At 38.2% G+C, this 20810-nt stretch overlaps 1 protein-coding gene across 1 annotated transcript in view; it reads right to left on the reverse strand.

Moving 5' to 3' along the window:
* Positions 1–281: 281 nt before the first annotated feature.
* The window catches only part of CACUL1 (CDK2 associated cullin domain 1), an 85943-nt gene continuing 65414 nt past the window's right edge, over positions 282–20810 (reverse strand). Inside the window, exons 6-9 of the mRNA XM_045878947.3 lie at positions 19567–19656; positions 16460–16598; positions 10222–10265; positions 282–9794 (exon numbers count right to left, since the gene is read on the reverse strand). Of these exons, the coding sequence (XP_045734903.1) occupies positions 9754–9794; positions 10222–10265; positions 16460–16598; positions 19567–19656 (314 nt within the window). The 3' untranslated portion in view covers positions 282–9753. The remainder of the gene's footprint in view (positions 9795–10221; positions 10266–16459; positions 16599–19566; positions 19657–20810) is intronic.

Here is a 20810-nt window from a genome sequence, read left to right on the forward strand (position 1 = left end):
AAGACTTTATCTGACCCTTCAAGGTAAAGAAGATATTCTAACAATGAGTAAGAAAGTAGCTATCTGTTCCAAAAGAAATTCATGTTAAAAGCATTTTGAAAATGGCTAGACATGTTTCCAGCTGTATAAAAATGTATTTACAAAAACTGTCACCTATAAAACTCTCTTAACACTTAAAGCTTGGGAAATGAAACCCAAAAATGACTTTCGGTAAGTTTTGAACCCATTTTTTTTTTAACCAATAAAAATGCCACACTTGCAATTGAGCAAGAACAAGGTACTGACAGTGAGAAAGATGGACATTTATTATAAAGATTTCAACAAACACTTTTGAAGACTAGTAGATGGAGTTGAAAATGAGCAGTTTCTCAGTAAGCACAGTCATTTGGACCCACAGATCTTAATGAAGTGGTTTTAGCTACAATAGCCATTAAAACCCAGCATTAAAATAAACTTACCTTAGAACCAGAAATTAAGTAATTTTTATCACAAAATGTTAAAACTAGAAGTTTCAAAAATAATGAAGCATTTTTAATTGTATAGTTCTCACTAAAAGAAAAAAAATTTTTAGAAAGAGCAAAAGGTATTTTTTTAACAATACACACAAAAGATATTTTAAACATTTTCACCTTTTTTTCAATTTTTTTTTGCCTTATGTGTATTGGTATTATATGTAAACATTAATTTAAAAATATACATGTCTATATACACATGCTGGGGTGGGTGGTGCTCTACACGCACTCAGGTGACTGGTTTGGACAGCGATGTTTCATGCCATTGCTTACATCCTTAGAACAAACTTCTCCAATCCCCCAAATATTAACTATATTGTCTTCTAACTTTTATCTTAAATTTTTAGTCCAACTGGAATTTCTTTCGGCGAATGGTCTGATGGGAATAAATTTAATTTTTTCTACTTAAACCAGCACCTTTTACTGAGTAATCCATCATGGTCAGAATTATTTCAAAAAGCCACCTTTAATGTACTCTAAATTCTTAAAAGCATTTGGGTCTATTTTTAAAACTACTTTCCACTGAATGGTCCATTTTTATAAGTGTAAAAATTTAATTGCACTTTAAAGAAAAAAAATTTTTTTTGGTACAGCAAGTTCCCTTTTTTCTCCCTGTAAGGTGAAGATCCTCTTATTTTCATCTGTTATACTTCCATATGAATTTTTAATTTGTATTAAAAATAAATACTCTATGGCATTTGGATTGACTTTGCACCGAATATACACACCAACTCAAGAACTGACATATTTACAACGGTCAAAATGTTCCTATTATCAAGAGCTTATAAGCCCGTGTTCCTCTCTGCTTTCCTTCCACCCCATCCCTAAGGACACCGTGATCTTACATGTTGTTAGTCTTCCTTTTCTTTAGTTTTACTACTCATGAATCATTCTGACTTCTTTAACTCATGATTTCTGAGATTCATGACGTGCAAAGCTCCACACTACACTTACTGCTCTCCAGAATTCCATTGCACTGTGGATGGGCATTTGGCTTTCTTCCTTCTTTTTATTATAAGCAACGATGTTGCGACCACTCCTGTGGGTTTCCTGGGTGTATGCACCCACACAGGAGTTTCTCTGAGCGTAAATCATTGCCTGTAAGATAGATCTGTGGTCAACTAGATAATACTGTTTTCCAAAGTGATAGTACTGACTTACATGCCAACAGCAGCAGATGAAAAAGACCCTGCAGTCATAATCTCTCCAACTGTTGGTATTTTCTGATTTTTTAGTGGCTGCCAATTTGGTGGCCAGGAAATGATAATAATGGGTTCATTTCCTGATGACTAACCAAGTTAGCCATCTTTTCAGGTTTATGGGTCATTTCTGTTCCTTCTGTGAAATGCTTGCATCTTTGCCCATTTCTCTTCTTTTTGTTACTGATTTGCATGCAGATAGCTCTTTAACAAGTTAGGTATGTTACGAGTATCTGTATCGTATTCCACTTTGGGAATAATTATTTTTTTCACTCTGTGGAATGTTCAGTAAACAAAAGTACTCTATCAGTGTAGTCAAATTATTCATCTTTCAATGTTTTGCACCTCCTCCTTTGTTTACAAAAGCCTTCCCTTCCCAAAAGTCATAAAAATATTCTTCTATATTGTCTTTTATAGTTTTAACTTTCCTATGTGAACCTTTAATCCACCTGGGATTGCTTTTTGCGCCTGATGCAAGGCAAGGTCCAAGTCACTTTTCTTTCTTTGTGAAAAATTACTGAAACCCCGTTTATAAATAATCCATCCTCCTCCCCAAGGTCTACGACGACTGCCCTTTTAAAAATTAAGTTCTCGTACTAATTGGGTCAGTTTCTGAACAATTCATCCTTGTCTGTTCATCTACTCGTAATCTCTGTACCAATTCCACATTGTTTTAATCACTACATTTTACAGTAAGTTTTTTGTTGTTGCTTCTTGAGATGTCTGAGTAATGGTTTCTGGGTTTTTTTCATTTTAGAGTAAGTTTTAAAATCTGGTCATGCTAGTTCCCCTCACACTTCATTCTTTTTAAATAGTGTTTTGAATACCCTTGGCCCTTTGCTCTTCCATTTACATTTTGGGATCAGCTTGTCAAGTACTACAGTGAAAATCCCTGGGACTTTTTGCTGGCATTGCATTAATCTATTAACCAATTTGGACAAAGAGTTGAGACCGAGATGATCTTCTCCATTACAGTCTCTCCATTTATTTAGGTCAATAAAGGTGTTTGGTTTTTTTAAATCATTTTCTCATTAAAAGGCTTACACAGCTCTTAAGATTTATTCTTACATACTTTATATTGTTTTGTTCCTACTGTAAATTTTATTTCTCATTACATTTGAATTTTTAAGACATTACAGCTTGTAGCTGGATGCATGGAAATGTAATTGACATCTCATATTGATTTTGTTCCAGGGACCTTGATAAACTCTTAAGTCTTTTTTTTTTTTTTAAGATTTTATTTATTTATTTGACAGAGAGAGACACAGCGAGAGAGGGAACACAAGCAGGGGGAGTGGGAGAGGGAGAAGCAGACTCTCCGCTGAGCGGGGAGCCCGACACGGGGCTCAATCCCAGGACCCTGGGATCATGACCTGAGCCGAAAGCAGATGCTTAACGACTGAGCCACCCAGGAGCCCCAATAAACTCTTAAGTCTTTTAATTTGCCTTGTAGACTCTGGATTTTCACAATCTGATCATATTTTAGTTCATTAACAGATAAGTCACACTGATTGATTTTCTAATATTAACCAATTTGCTTCCTGGGATAAATCCAATGTGGTCATCATTCCTTATATTTTAAATACAATGTTAGATTTGTTTTGCAAAAAATGCCTATTTTCGGGGCACCCGGGTGGCTCAGTCATTAATCATCTGCCTTCAGCTTAGGTCATGATCCCAGGGTCCTAGGATTGAGCCCCGCATCAGGCTCCCTGCTCCACGGGAGGCCTGCTTCTCCCTCTCCCACTCCCCCTGCTTGTGTTCCTGCTCTCGCTATCTCTCCGTCAAATAAATAAATAAAATCTTAAAAAAAAAAAAAAGCCTATTTTCTTATTGGAAGGTGCAGGGAGATTTTATGTATCTCCATCAGGTCTAATTTATTAGTTGTGTTATTTAAATCTTCCATGCCCTTCATCATCACGATCTTGTCTTCTTCATGATCTATTAATTAATCAGGGAGGTATGTTTAAAATGCCCATTATATTGGTAGATTAACCTATTTCTCTTTGTAGTTGTAGCCATTTTTTTTAATACATGTTTTGAGATACATGATTAGTCACTTAAGGTGCATAATTAAGAAGTTTAGAATTGTTCTATACTTCTGACCAATGAAACCCAATGCCCGAGGCAGAGGCTCTGTCATGAGTAATCTGGGGAGGAAAAAGGGCTTAATATGGAGAGACTAAGGTTGAGAAAAATAACCTTACCCAAGAACACACAACTCAATTAAGCTAAGACAGACTTTTGCTCTCAGATTATCTGTATGATATTCCTTCTACCAAACCATGTTCTTTGAAATCCAGAATGTTTTGGAATTTTAGATTATGAAGACATAAGCCAATAGAGGAAATAAATTAAACACACATCAACACACACAAAGAACTACTCTAGTAGAAAAGTTTTATGCTCAGTAAAAAAAAAAAAAAAAAAAAAAAAAATCTGCTAAAAGAAGGGAGAGGATTTAAATAACTCCCTATGTGGCTGAAACAAAGAAAAAGCTGAAGGAGGAAACTGTCAGGTGATTTCAATGCAGAGAAAAAGATAGTCATGGAATCCTGCTGTGTGCGGTAATCAAAAAGAAGGTACCAGTACAACACAGCTTAGGTTTTAAAAAAGAGGAGGATGACAACTGGCATTCTGAGAACACAGCAGGAAGGACACTTGAAAAGAGAAAGCAAGAGGAACTAAAACTATAAAGTGAGATTTCAAAAAACCTAGTGGATAATTATTAATTTCATAGCAAGAAACCACAAAGGGTTATTTTTTTTAAAAGTGTGGTATCATCAATGCAAAAAACCACAAGTCAGAAACTTTTGATAAAGGTCCACAATGTGCCAGTGTTTAAAGAAGAAAAACGACATATATACATGTACATATGTATACATACTACATACATATGCAGAGCAACTAAATGTATATAATTAAATACACACACCACACTGTTTTTTTTTAATCACTGGTACAAAGGTCAAGATGGACACTCACCCTGCCAGCTGATTAACCAGTTGACAGAACAGACAATGTGCTGAGGATGGTTATTATTTAGGAGGCATTATGAATATACTGTAAGCAAAATCATATGTTCTGTATAACAAGTTCCCGTGAACCAAGTATCAACATAACAAGCCAAGGACATCTGTACAAGATTTATTTCATTAACCACAATGTTTTCGAGTGATGGTATACACCCTAATACAGAAGGAGTGAATCCAAATCCATCAAGAGTTAAAGGTCAGAGCCAAAGTCAGTGGCTTTAATCCCCAATCAATAAGAGTTTCCTCCACCATTTTGTTTTCCTTGGATTGATAAAAGAGATGGTGTACAGAACACTCTGTTCTAAGCTCCACCATGCTTTCCAACAAATAAGCACCACCAGGGACTAGACTTCACTGCTTCATCCTTGCTCTAGCTGTGCTGGTGGGTGGCAAGGGCCTCTTGTCTGCATTTGACCTCCTATTTATTCATAAGCATTCCTGTTTCCAGTCATAACTCCCCACAACTTCACATTTGAATAATTTCTCCTGAATCGCATGGTCGTAATATTGACAACCAGGGCTAATGAGAGCGATTAAATTGCCATCTGTTTAACAAAACATACCCTTCTAAGAGAATATCCACAGTCTTATTGCATTTAGTACATCGTCACCACATTGAAATGACATGTTAGAATCAATACAAAATACTTATTTTTTTCCAAACCACAAAATTTACCCCAGAGCCACACTATAAATTTCCTAGAATTATAAACCATTAACATTTTTCTAAACAATGCAGTCCAACCAGAAATGAAGATAATTTTTGACCAGCAGGGGTACAATGTATACTGAGGTCCTATAAGAATGTACCTCTGACGAGGATTTTCTCTAATGCTCCCACAGCCACACCATCAACATCAGCAGAAATAGTGTATGTACTTGTGCTACTCGGCTCTGGAAAGAAGTTCAAAATAGGGTCTTGGCCAGGGGAGGAGGGAAAGTGTCAGTGACCTAGTTCATCAAAACTAAGGGGACAAAACAGGTATCATTACCCTTGAAAAAGAAAAGGGGTCCTTTAATCGATTCTGGTGGCCAGAAACTAGGGCAAATTTCCACAAGGCAATGAAAGTAACAAGAAAAGCCATTTCTCCAAGAACTCCTATTTTAACTTCTGATAAACGTGAACTTCATCTTATGCAATCTTACTGAAAACTGCAACCACAACCGAAAAGGTCCTATAAACCTATTCTAGGTGTCAGTCAAGGGATTCACATTCTGATCTTACATGTTGAAGTCCCCTTAAGAGGCCTAGACCTGGAGTAAAGTAAACATAATACTCTGAAGCGCAATGAGACACCATAAAAAAAAAAAGTCAGCTCAAAACATCCAAACTGACTGGATACCTAATGTAGGTTTTGCTAATTTTTAGTTTTAGAACTTTTTAGTATCTCAAGATTAGTGTATATTCATAAAACAATGTTCAGTTATTTTTACTAATAGCTGCTTATTAAACTGAATTTTAGCTCAAGGGCAATGCCTCTATAATAATCATGGAAATAATTAACTGCCATAAAACAGAAAAAACACAGAAGAAAATATAGCCAGTCTCAGTAAGAAAAGAAGACAAAATCTGGAAGTGCTACTCTGGAGATTAAACAGGCTTATTTAAATACTAGGATACAAGTGCTCCTGCTCACTTTATGCTGCAGAAACCAATCGTGTTTGCTAGATCACCATGACCTTTGCCAGTACGTGTGCACAGACCACCACTCTGAAGCTCTCCTTTTGTGCTGAAAAACGTTCAAGTCCCTTGTTCGGTCAGTAACGAATATTGCAAGGCGATGCACGTGCAAACTCTTCCTGAGGAATTCTTCATGTGTGCAAATTTGCAACCCGACAGAAAGCACGGCGTCTGCAGCCACGGCATCTGCACTCCAGGGGAGTGTGGCTTACGTGGCTGGGGCACTGGAGACGCGCACAGCAATGCCAGGGGCGCCCATTCTCCTGATGTCTCACTTAACGCTCAGTTTCCATCCTATACCCCAAAGAAAGGGAGAGGAACTGCCTCAAACTTGTAGTAGGGACAGGAAAAAAAAAATAACTTTCCCACAAAATTTAATAACGCACAACTCATGCATCCAGGTTTGTGTTTCTTCTAAATCTACCTAAGAACTACTAGATTAAGAGTCACACTCTATGAAGTTTTGCCTTCCGCCCCACAGAAAACAAAGCAGTAGCTCCTGTCAGGTTAGGGTGCAGCTGTGACAACAGAGACCAGGAGAGGACACTGTTACTGAAGCATAAGGCCAACTTTTAAAGTAAGCACCGTCTCTCAAAACCATCGTCATTTACTTTGACGGGTCATTGTTCCAAGGTGACCGAGCTGCCTTTCTTTTGGGGAGTCTAGCTTCGGGCGGCACATACACACCAGTCGGGCTCGCCGGATCAACTACATGTAGCCTAATGAGACAATCAGTGTATAATTTTCTGTCCTCCGTGATTTGGGCCCCACAAAAGCTAGGATTTAACTGGGCTGGAAAAACTAGATACTGTACTGGCAAGAAGAATACAAGTAAACATGAGAAGAAAACACTTTCTGGCAGACCGGGCTTAGTCAATACAAAATGGAGGGCAAATCTTATTTCCTCTCATGTTGCAAACCAAGAATTTTGTTAAACCCAATTAAATAAGCAAGGTCAATTTCTACTTAAAGAAATAGGTTTTTCATCCTGCAACGTACCTCAAGGGGCCAAGGTGAGTAACAGCAAGTCACATGCACTAAGAGGACACGTGTACGATTTCTATAGTGCCTCCCACTCCCGGCTTTGCAGAACCAAGCCCTGGCCCACTGCGAGCTGCAGTCGCTGCGCAAATATTCAGAGAAACTAAATTTTGCAAACTTGGCCCACTTTTTGTTAACACATACATAATAATAATAAAAAGAAGACAATATAGAATCTTTCTCCACTAACTTAATAATGCAAAAGCTTCGGAAGATTTTAATGCCAGTTCACATCTTAATACAATGCTTTTACAGAGAAAGTTCCATTGTTGGCCAAAGAATACTCTCCCAGAAAAAGCATTTGGGCACATTATTAGGATAATGAAGAATTCATCCACATTTAAAGAATCATCCCAATTTTATTCCTTTCAGAAGTATTATTAAAACCACTCAGGAGAGACGTTAGTCGCAGGTGTTATTTATAAGCCCGTAGCGAGCACTCCATGGCAAGGAGTAAATTTGGACTTCACGATGGAATGCAATTCTTCCTCGACACCACAATGTTACTGGGGTAGCAAATCAACCTGTACAGGGCACAGTGAGAGCCTATATATATTCTTACAGTAATTCAGTGTTTATCAATACAATCTAAGATGCTCACAGAGTTAAACAAGTCCAATTCAAAGTCCTCTGCAAAATCCACAACTCTGGTTAAGTACTTAAAAAATAAATCTGACACCCTTTACGTTTACTTCTCAGAACAATAATTTTACAAATAGAGGACTTCTATTAGATGACTTCCTTGCTCCTATCATCACACTTCAAACTCTCCCATCCAGCCTGCTCCTGAAAAAAGACAAACTGAATCGGCAGAGGCAACTATATGAGAAACCTGACAATCAGAAGTGTGACACTATCCCTGATACATCTTGTTTTGCCCCAAGTTCTCTGAAGAGGTAAATATTAGTGTGACATAGCCAAACAGAATCAAGCATATGCTCAATTTAGAGTCAAGCAAAATTGGGAAGAAAAATATTTTCACCTGCCACATCTATTTGTCTTTGCCTTCCAAAAACAACTAGAATAAGCTTTGGACTCTTTTGTAAGAAACTAAACAGCACTGTGGGTGCAGGAAAAAAATAAAATACAGCTGTGTCACAGGTGGAAGGAAGCTTGAAAACAGCAGTGCTACTTCTCTATTATACTTGAATATAATGCTATAAAAGATGCAAACTGCAGACTTTTTTTTTTTAAAAAGTACCTACTCACCCATTTAAAATGAAATGGATCCGGAAGCCCACACCAATTATTATATTTGGATTTAATAACCGTATCTGCTTCCTAGAGCATCACAGTAACTAGCTGTTACCACTGGAAATTTCTCCACAATACTAAAAAGGGAGCTTTTAGTGCTAAAGTACAGCCCACCCCTACACTAGCATCATGCCAATACTCCAGCAGCTGGTGAAATCATGTGAAGTGACAGAGGGAATGGATATGTTCTACAAGAGCTGGTCCCCAACATTAACATGAATATGCCACGGTGAGGCAGGGGAAGATGTGACCAATGAGCAACACACTTCTATTTTCCCACTTACTTAGCATCCTGCTACAAAGTCACACCTGACAACGTAGTGGGTTAGTCTGTGATACCATAAACTTTTTCAGGAAGCATTTGTGAGTTGAACATCATGGTCACAGAGTTGCAAAGTGCACAAAGCTCAAGGCACACAGTAGAAAAAAGTTGTGAACTGGTGAGGGGAAAAGTTATAGCAGAAGCCAAGTTAGCATTTTCCTTTAACAAGACTTTCTAATGCTAAACAAAGACCAACTCTTTTAAAAGGGGTTTGTTTTGGTAATGGGTGAAAAACACTGTACTGTAATGATCTGCTTGATTTTAAAGCAAAAGAGATCCTGATGTGTAAAGCCAATATGCTGAAGTGCCAAGTCCACAAATGAACAAAACAAGTGCTTTAAAATTAAAAAAAAAAAAGATTCTTCTACTCTTGTATTTTTGGAGGAAGCTGCTGATGTTGGCTGCTGGATTTCCCTTAGCAATGGTCACTTTTCAAGACGTTTGTTCCTCATGGAATCTGTAGATAAACTCATTAAAAGATTGTCCCATTTCAAAATCATCCCCAAGTCTAGCAGCAACTGTTTTTTTTGTTAGTTTTTTTGTTTTTTAAAATTACAAACCAAAGTAAGAAGTCCAATATCCTCTTCCAAGAACAACTTTGTGACAGAGCTCCTGAGTGTCTGCAGGCCCCCCCGCTGTGCTCCGAATACAGTCTCTGCAGCTCCAGTGTGTCCTCTTTTCGGGAAGGAAAGTACATTCAATACATTCACTATCTGTACCCTCTGGAACTTGCACATGCTGATGAGCTGTCTGGAAAAAAAAACATTGCAACGGGAAAAAGTATGAATAGCAGACAGCATTTGATAATGGTAAGATTCTGTTTATTTAATATGTATTTCTCACCCCTCTCTCAATCCCCAAAAGGAGATTTAAAAAAAAAAAAAAATAGCTGACTGAAGTGAAAGGGGCTGTGTCATCAGGAACTATGTCATCATCCCACTTTTAGTAGAGACTCCAGAATCTGGGAGGCTCCTGACAGCTGCTGAAAACCACTGCCACCGACTAGACTCCAGCGCTGCCACAGCTCGCAGAACAGTCTGGCATCAATCACACAGAATGCCTCGTGAGGCCACCATCAAGAACACTATGGATTTCATTATACTCACTGCACGGTCCCCACCAGGAGTGGCCTGACATAACAAAACCATCAGAAATGGTAAGGAACATCATTACTTACTATAAGCCAACTCATCCCCAGCTCTTTTCCGGGACTGGTCACCTCTGGGGATAAGAAAAGAAGGAATCAACAGAACACTCGGACATCTTCATATACCAAAACAGAAGAAATGAAAGAACAGAACTGATAACAGAAGTAAAGTAGGTATTTCAATTCTAACAACCTATCTTAAAACAGACACTAAACTTAAACAGTAGTACAGTCATATATAACATGAATATTCTTAGCTAAAAGGTGCTGCCTTTTAAATATAGAAAGCTATTAAATGAAGGAAGGGTTATCTATAAAAATGGCTTACACTGGGTTCTAGAAACAGTTCAGACTAAAAATGTCTTTGAAGATAAACCTGAATTCTGCTACCAACATCCCTAGTGACCTGGCATATATTAGGACAAATTTCAGATATGAATCCAAAATGTTCCCCCCAAACACCGCCCCCCTTTTTAAGTAGGCTCCACCCCAGTGTGGAGCCCAACATGGGGCTTGAATTCATGACCCTGAGATCAAGAGTCAGATGCTCAACCGACTGAGCCACCCAGCGCCCCTCCCCCAAAAAGCCTTATTATAAGACCCAACACTGCTTAAGGCTTTGAAAAATCTCAGAATCTTAATGTATACGAATGCCCTTCCCGCAGGTGGGAGAACACGAACCTTTCCATATATTAAGCAGTTCATCTTCAACACCTATAGAAGTTCTAGTTCCACTTTACAGATAAGGAAATAGAGGTCCTGATTAGGTCCTGTGCTGCCTGCAAATCCTAGTTTTGTCTCTCTGGTTTCTCGGACAATAATCCATACAAATAACTAAAATGCTCGAGTAATGAGTAATAACAATGGATTTGCTAGCTTTTTCTTGCTCGGTCCCTTAGTAGCATCTACACAGTTCATCTCCTCTTTACCGAAACAGTTTTGGCTCCACCCAACACCATCCCTGGCCACTGTTTCTTCTCCGTGTATATATTCCGCTTAGTCTAAGATGGCAATCATACCAGCCTGTGACTTGAAATACTATCCATATGCCAGTGACTTCCAGATTTCTGTCTCCAGCTCTCATTTCTTCCCTATACTTCAGACTTGTAGGACCAACTGTCTCATCACCACTGTCACTTGGAAGATTGATAAATACTGCCAGTTTACCATGGCCAGTGACTCCACTCCATCCCCACTCCTTCTCCAGTCTTCCTCAATAAATGGTACTACTAGCCACCCAATTAGACCTACTAGACCAAAATCCTAGCTCATTCTTGATTTCTTTCTTCCTCTCACTCCAGAGCACTCTGTAGCAAAACATAATCCAAAATCAAACACTTCCCATCAACTCCCTGGCTACACTCCCAACCCACGCCACTATTATCTCTCCCCCACGCAATCTCCAAGAGTCTTATTATTAGTCCAGACCAGAGCCAGAGCAATCTTATGTAAAAGCATAAATTAAATTATTTCATGCCTCTGATTAAAGCCCTTCAGTGGCTTTCCATCACAGTTAAGAATCAATTCAAATTCATTTCCCAGTCCTATGAGACATGGCTCTTGCCTACCTCCCCACCCTCATCTTCCACCTCTGCTCACTGTACGTCAGCCATGCTGGCTTTCCTTCTTCCCTGGCACACGCTAGCACTTTCAGACTTCCCATCTTCTCTGCCTGCAGCACGCCTGCCACCAGTTAGCCATGTGGCTGTCTCCTTATCACCTATGTACGTCCTCACTGGAATGTCTCCCCCTCGGAAGGCATGTCATCTCCAGTTAGCTGGACCAGCCCTTCACACATGCCCTGTCATTCACTCCCTCTTTATCCCACGCTCTGTCTCAATTTCTTCACAGCACTTTTTATTATTTGAAATAATTTGCTTACACGTTTGTTGTTTGTCTACCCAACATTAGAGCATAAGCTCCATAAAAACAGGAACTTGTTTACCCAGTACCTAGAACAGTGTCTAGCAGAAAATAAATATTTGCTGAATTAACAAATCAGTGAATAATTGATAAATGGCCTCTAGAGACAGACTATGAAGATGCTAGCCCAAGTAATTATTTCATGCGTCAGAGTGATCTTCTAGATTAGCAGTTTCCCTCTCCCTTTCTCTGGCTGTGCTTAAGACCAGAACAGAAACCTCTTGCTGGGCGAGGTGAGGCGTCTCAATGACCAGGCAGGAAGAGAAGATGCCAAATGGCCTCTGAAGGGTTATTCTCTAGGTTGGGCATTTAGAGAAAAACATGCACCACATTTAGCATGAACCAGCCTTAGACAGCCTACAGAGCTCCTAACACCTGTGTCCTAATGCCCTTTTTAAATACCTCCTGTTAACACTATGCCTACAAAGCCAGTTGGTATCTTATATTATTATTTACACTTATGTATTACCTTACATGAGTACCATCACAGTAACAGTCATCAAATATTCTGAAACAAGTAAGTTAATGCTGAAAAGGAAGACACAGAATTTTATATCCAGAACCTCAACTTCTATAGATAACCTTCATTCCCAGCCCTGAAAGGTTAAATAAAAACTGAACATGCAAAAATAATAGGAGAAAAATATAGATATGAAAACAACGGAAGGCAGAGAGAGAATGTAGATGTGATCTACGCAAGAGGCTGCCAAAGATACCACCTAATGCCCCACATCTGGAAAGCTATGGCTACCCTCAAAACCAGACCCCTGTTACTACTAAATGAAAAAGTGCCAATTTTAGAGTGCCCTCTCAGCTAAAACATCAACAATACCCCTACAAGGTACCATTGTGTTCCAGAAATCCAAGTAACAATTACTCTGCAAAGTACTTGCCTTTAAAAGCTATTTGGTACAAGCTTTGAAGAGGCCCAATAGGCTGGTTTGAAAGAATGTTCCATCTGCGGGCATGCACGTTAGAAGTTCCCAAACAAGCTTCCCTCCATAATGTAATCTCAGACACCAACCTGCCCTCCCCCTCCCTCCAATAATCAATTCAATTACACAGATAACTGATAAAAACAAAATGTTGCTCTTAGCTTGTATGTTAATTCTAGCTTACAAACAAGTGTATTTCCATGTATCTAAAGATGCTGCACATAAACTCCAGCTCAAATGAGAAATACCCATTAACTATAATTGAGGATATATTTGACAACATTCACAACACTTCAAAACATTTTGAAGACATTCTGTGCCATCTACATCAAAGCTGGGTGCTGCCTTGCAGGACCATACCACGTAAACAAAACACAGTCCTAAATGAAAAAATAGTTTGCAAAGCTGAACAGGAATCATGTGACTGGTTAGGCATAAACCATAAAATGACTGCTCAATCGGAACAGCCAGTAACAGAATTCTTGCTGGATAACCTGTACTATATTCTCAAGGTTTTCTGCACCAGTGGATACCATTTCTTCCAAAACAATCCTAGTCAAATAATGATCAAAGGCAGCATGAGGTCTGCCAGGGCAGAATGTGGAAGGCCCGTACACAAGAGCTGGAAGCATAGGCAGACTTTCTCTCAGCTGCTAAGTATATGACGGATGCACATCCTTTCCGACGGGTCTGGGCCAGCTCAGCAGTGGACTGCAGGAAGCCCGAGAATGCAGGTTAGGCAGGACCTACAATGCGCCAAGTACCCACCAGAATAATTTGTAAGGCAGACTTTAATTCTCATATTTATGTATAATATGTTGTTAATTCTAGAAATGGCCCTATTTGGCTTGTACAACAAAAGAGTTTAATTGAATCACCTCTTGGAATACTAACATTTAAATGCAGCCCTGCACCCTGGTATCTTCTTTCAGTTCCAAAATTAGGATTAGGAAAATATCTCTGGATATGTTTACATATTTCTACACACTGTTGTGGAAGGTGAGTTCAAGGTGTTCAGAGAAATCCATAAGAGCTATCTTAATACATTGCTTCATAGAAATAAAAGTTTTCAGAAGCTTGTTTATTTTTTAAAGGTATCAATAAACTCACCTCTAAAATTAAAAGCAAACATTCAAAAAAAAACATGAATCAAAGCATAAAAGACTTCAATATTATGGTAAGCCTAGAGAAAACCATAAAAGGCAGACTCAGATTATTTTGCATTTACTTAATTTAAGAAAAAACTTTTAACTGTAATTCAAAACCCATAAGCCATAAAGAAAAAACCTGACAAAGTTACACAAAAATAAAAAACTTCTGCATGACTTAAAATAAAACAAAAAACCACCATAAGCAAAGTCACAAACTGCAAAAATCAACTGACTTATCTTGGGCAGAAAATCAATCTCTTCAACATAGAAAGAGCTCCTAGAATTCAAGGAAGAAAGGCTAACAAATAGAAAAGTGAGCAAAAGGCATAAACAGGCCATTTACAGGAAAAGAAATACAAACCTGGTAATATTCTCAGCCTCACTCTTAGTAAGAGAAATGCAAATTAAAACAATTTTTCTGAGTAATTATTTTTCACCTGCCAGACAAGTGAAAATCCAAAAGCCTATCTATGAGCAAGGCCATGAAGAAGAGGACTTTTCAAACTGTGCTGGTGGATATGCAAAATGGCACAATCCCCCATGAAAGGCAATTTGGCGATATTAATCAAAGTTACAACTGATTGACTCTTGACCCAGCAATCCCACTTATCGGAATTTACCCTCCATATACACCTGCAACAGGTACACAATTACGCATGTACAAGCGTATTCATCACAGCATTCTCTATCACAGCAAGACTGGAAATCATTCCAATTGCCATCCACAGGGGACTGGTTAAACAAGTTCTATCTACACAACAGAACAGGTAAGAAAGGAGAAAAAGTAAAAAAACTCATATATTGTGTTTGTGTTTGCTTGTATCTGTATATTAAAAGAAGCGCTGAAAGGAATCATAAGGAACTAATAAAATGGTCACCTAAAGGGGTAGGAATAGATGGGGAAACAACTAGGAGCAAAACTTCTCAATGTGTACTTTCTGTATCATCTTGACTTTTGAACCACATAAATATAATAGCTCTTCAAAAATGAATAAGTAAAATTACCACAGCATTAAACAGGCTCATTCTGTATATGAAAATAATACCGCTATTAGAAATATTATAATTAATGTCAGAAAACACCTGACCACCGGACTTCAGGGAGGAAAATCAGCTGCCTACATTCCAGCATTTTCTATGGTCTTGCCTTCCCTTAACTTGACCCAAGAAAGTCAGGTCTACCAGACCTACCTACACAGCTTCCATGAGCCTTTCCCATGTGAGCTGCCAGTGAGTGGGCAAACGACCAGTGGATTAGTCAGTGCCCCCACGTCCACAGGAATACAGATGGCACCAGGACAAAAGGGGAATAAATACCAATGCATGAGGCTGCAAAGAACAGATTTTCTGCTTTCTTTCCTAATCTGTGCTGAGACTAGAGACAGTAAAAACCATCTTGATCAAGACTGGTATTCTGAGATGTAGCTTGGCCTCAGAACCTATAAAAGAGAATGTCCATCCCCAGCCCTAGTCAGATAAACGAGTCAATATTCAACCTACTATTTATGATCACAACTATACCTCAGGGAGAAACCTAGGTGTCTAACCTTCCATAACTTTCTTCCTTTAATGTCAGGAATTCAAATAAGAGAAGATATATAAAAGTGCTACCTTACTGCACCCTTCAATGATTTGGTGATGCAACGAGGTGTTTTCCCATAATCTATTTCGGTTGAAAATATGCACTTTGCAAGATTTTCTGGGATACAGCTAAGATCCTGAATTCCAAATTTTAGAAAAATCAGCCACATGTATGTATCAAACCCAAGGAAGGCAAATTTTCTGGATACATATAAAGAGATATCCTACTTTTTAAGAAGAAACAAGTAGAATTTAGAGCAGAAGTAAAAATACGAAAACCAGAATTGAAAAGCCATTTTACTGGTTTAGTCATAAACTAGTCATTTGCTAGTTCATTCATAAAACTACATTATAACTAATCATAACATCTCACCAGTGCTGAGAACAATGTAGAGGGTCACAACTGGAAGAGCGCTTATAGGCCTCCCAGCCTCACTGTCCCCCCAGTGAGAGCTCCTTTCTTCCAAATCCATGTTTAGTGAAGGGCAGCTTCCATCAAATCAAATCCCAGCTTCACCATTTCCACAGACAGACAGCTAACCCCCTCCCCCAGCAACATCACCTTGATTGCTCAATGGCTGTTTCCCATTCTAAGAACCCTGGCCTCCCTCCCTTGCCAAGCCAAACTGGCCGAAGGAAATGGACATATTTTCTCAAAAAGGAAAAAAAAAAACTTGCCTCGTAAAACCATTCTGTATAAGTTCTCTTTGAAGTTTCTGATCTTCAGCAGCATATTCAGAAAGTTCAGATTCCACAGCCGGAGGGAGAATGTTTGGAATAAATTTAGAAAACAGAGTTGGAGCCATCTGAACCCACTCTGTGAGGGAAGGAAAAGATTCATTAAGGAAATCATAAAGACAAATTAAATGAAAAAGGGAAAGTTTTCTTTTGTTCACAGAAAGAATATATGTATTAAACCAAACAAAGTGGGGAAAAAATTAGTGCAAGCCCATTCTGATAAGGAATATACGAACAGGTTAAATGTCCCTTCTAAAAAGAATTTATAGTACAAAGAAAGCAGATATTTTTACATTTTGCTGATAAACATTCTCTTCCCCTTATTCTGTGAATACTAAATATAAATAACATCCACCTGTATCAACGGCATGCTAAAACTAGCACTCCCCATTCCTTGTTGCTGGTCTTAATTTAGCACTGTTAAACCCGTTAGATTCTTTTAATCCTGCCCTTTCAAATTTTCCCTTTGGAAAACATCTTGGCTGTATAGATCGAAAACCACAAAATGTCAATCTGTATTTAATCCAGTGAGCTCACACTTTAAAAACTGTAATCTGAGTAAATAATTCTAAATCTAAAAAAAAAAAAACAAGGGGCACCTGGGTGGCTCAGTCATTAAGCATCTGCCTTTGGCTCAGGTCATGATCCCAGGGTCCTGGGATTGAGCCCCGTGTCGGGCTCCTGCTCAGTGGGAAGCCTGCTTCTCCTTCTTCCCCTCCCCCTGCTTGTGTTCCCTCTCTCACTGTGTCTCTCTGTCAAATAAATAAAACCTTAAAAACAAAACAAAACAAAAAAACAAGCCATGTTTGATGCTGTGCAGTGCTGGATGCTAGGTCAATGGTAAGTAAAAAATGTCCAACAGGAGAATAGTTAAGTTAGACATGACCAAAACAAAACACAAAAAAACAGGTACCACTAAAAACAAGACCACAGCCAATCCACTCATCCCTTGTATAAACTCATAGCAAAATGTTCTCAACAGTGTCCCTCCTTCCAGCTCAACTCATATACCTTTAGAGTCTCAATATGGTGCCCTGGAGAACCACTGACCCATCAGGGAGGGGTGGCAGGAGTCAAACTTATCTGCCATTTTATGGAACTCCAGGAAATCATTAAAATAAAGATGAAGAAATCAAAGAAAAGTGTATTAAACGAAGAAGGGCAGGATAGAAGAGTTGGCACTGTGCCTAAACTAAGCTTCCTAAAGATCAGATGGAAACATACCAAAAATTCTAATAGTCATAAGAATCTCCAAGGATTAGGGTCCAGGAATTTAGTTTAAAAAACTTCCTCAGGTGATTCAGATGCATTCATCATAAGAAGATTAGTATTTGAGAACCAGTGCAGTGGACTTAACTTTTACACTTAAAATTCAACTTTTAAAATATTTTAACCTTAATCGGTCAGGTGAATAAAACTATTTCAACAAACCAGGAACAGAATGGGTACTGGCAAGACATGTAAATGTCAAAATATTTTTAATAGTATCTCAGAAAACGCCTAGTGCAGCAAAAGGTTAGTCTCTGATAAAATTCTCCTTTTCAAAAGAACAACTCTCAAAGACAGAATTCTCCTCACAAGTAGTATGAATCCTATTACAAGAGCTCAAACCTGGATAAAACAGCATTTGGATAAACGTGTATCTGTGAGTTTTTCTACCCTTAATGATTAGTTTTATTTTGCCATTTTGTTATTTATGATAAAAGCCAGAGCTGATAAAGCTGCCTACTTGGGAGACAGAATTTAGAAATGTGTTTAATACCACATTTGGATGCCTTCCAAAATAAAAGAAAAAAAAAATCACTCATAACCTAGCACTAAAAGAAAAATTCATGAGCCATTTTTATCACATTTAATAAAACGAATACAAAACTGAGAAACTAGAAACATCAGTTTATTGGACATATGTAATATTTTTGCTACTTTATAGAAGTAATTGCTAAGAAAAACTTGTTTATGAAGTTAGAGTAAGACCCAATGCAAATTTAAGTTAACATGACATCTGGATATTCTAGAAGACCCTAACTGCTTAAAGTGTAGCCTGGGAAAGAAGGTATTTCTGACATCACAGTCTACCCACAATGCCACAGTTTTTAATTGGTTTCCATTTCAGCGAACTAAATTCTGACGTATTTTTCAAATTATTTAAGCAAACAATCAAGCCATCAGTTAATTAAAATAACTACTGGACCTAACTGGATAGTAGTAAAAACAGCTAATGTTAGCCATGCTTATTATCAAGTACTATGTTAAGCTCTTTAGATAATGTTTTATTTCATTTAACCCTTATATGACAAAAGAATTCCACAAAAAAAGTACTGTCAAAAAAACATCCCTTATGTTTCTAGACGGTAGCACAATGTTCTACCCTGAGAACTTCTGCAATCTACTATGGACTTTTAAAAAATTTGCTAGACAACTGTATGACAAGTTTGAGGTTCTGGCTTACAAACAAAGATATATACAAAAACATCTTGGAATTCCTTTAAATTCACAGTGGCTTTTTTATTCTAAGATAGATGCATTAAGATAATTTACAAACCATGCCTTTGAATATAGTGATCTTTGATTTTTGGTTCTGCTTTTCTTAGTATCTCTCTCCTCACAATACACTTATGAAATGACTGCAATTTTACCAACACTTCTAGATTCCCTGCACGTTACAAAATAGGCCTAAGAAGATGGGAGTTGTGGATGTGTATGTCTATGCATATCTGCAGTGTGGGATGCAGGTGAAGGAGAAACTCCACAACAAAAAAGACAGAAATGAATACTGGACATGAGATTCAATTTTATCCAAAACATCTGCTACAAATTATTTCTTGTATTTCCTAAACTAGTCAGTTTTCCAAGTAAGTCCTGAGTTTACATTTCACAATGATGAGTGTACTATCTATCTACTCAATTTTTTTTGGCTATAACAAATCCAAATACCATTAGGCCTCAAAAAAACACATAGACAGACACTGCCCTCTTGAATAAGGCTGGAGCTGTCATAAACAACCAAATCAACAAGTCCAACCCCAAAAGAAATGGTGACTGTTTACCTGGTCTGAGAGTGTACAGGCCTTTCACAATATTTGCCATAGTTGAAGGTGTGACCTGAAATGGTGTTGACTGGGCTTCTAAAAGTAAAGCTGAAAGAAGAGAAAATGGGTTAAAAATATGATAGAACACAATGACTCTCAAGGTTTCTCTATAATTATTTCTCCCAAAGACTAAAGGGCAAACAAGTATAAGAAAAGAACAGCCCCAGGGCGCCTGGGTGGCTCAGTTGGTTAAGCGACTGCCTTCGGCTCAGGTCATGATCCTGGAGTCTCGGGATCGAGTCCCGCATCGGGCTCCCTGCTCAGCAGGGAGTCTGCTTCTCCCTCTGACCCTCCTCCCTCTCCTGCTCTCTGTCTCTCATTCTCTCTCTCAAATAAATAAATAAAATCTTAAAAAAAAAAAAAGAAAAGAAAAGAACAGCCCCAGAGGACAAACCAAGTCTATACGCTAAAGATTTTTTCTAAAATATCCAATGCAGTAGAGCTCAATCTAACAAGTAAACATGTGCAGGTCTGTTAAAACACTAATGGAGATGATTCAATTCATGGAAGTTCTGAAAATAAGCTTTCCAAAAGCAGTAGTGTTCATGGTACTTAGCGAGTGAGCTGAAAGTGCTTCCCATTAAGTTCATGAGTCAGAAGATTTATATTTGGAAAATAAAATGTTCTCTAACTCCCCCAACCATTCCTCTTTCCCCAAATCACCATATTTGAGGCCCTTGGGATTTTTCTGAAGACACATTATTGGTTATTTTAGTAACTACGATCGGAGTCAGAAACTCACAATCCTGAACCCTACAGGTGCATGTACTTTTTCCTTACTAAACATACAGGCAAGGGATTGCCTGGCTCATCCTCACTTTCCTGACTCTCACGACCACTTGACCCTGACTGACCATGCCAAGTCAGCTTTCTTTTAGGTTACCTTCTCCAATGAAAATTTTATTAGAACATTTTTAAATAAATAGGAATAATTCTTCTAAATAACATCATTAACAGATACGAATGTATTCCATCATTTTAGTAGATACAACAAATAATGATTCCAGTTAATTTTTAATTTCTCTCTCAAAGACCACCTGCAATTTACTACCCGCAAAACCCACAAGACCTGGCATAACTTTATGCTAAGCGAGGCTTATAAAGCTGTATAAGCTATGCCTTTTCAAAAATGAAAGCGCCTCCTCACTTGACCAGCAATGATTTTATAGTTTTCAAACATACAATGCGAGTTACACTTGAAT

The sequence above is a fragment of the Mirounga angustirostris genome, unplaced genomic scaffold (assembly GCF_029215605.1).
Source record: "Mirounga angustirostris isolate CCGP_5_RB_7025 unplaced genomic scaffold, mMirAng1.0.hap1 SCAF_6, whole genome shotgun sequence".
Lineage (NCBI taxonomy): Eukaryota > Metazoa > Chordata > Mammalia > Carnivora > Phocidae > Mirounga > Mirounga angustirostris.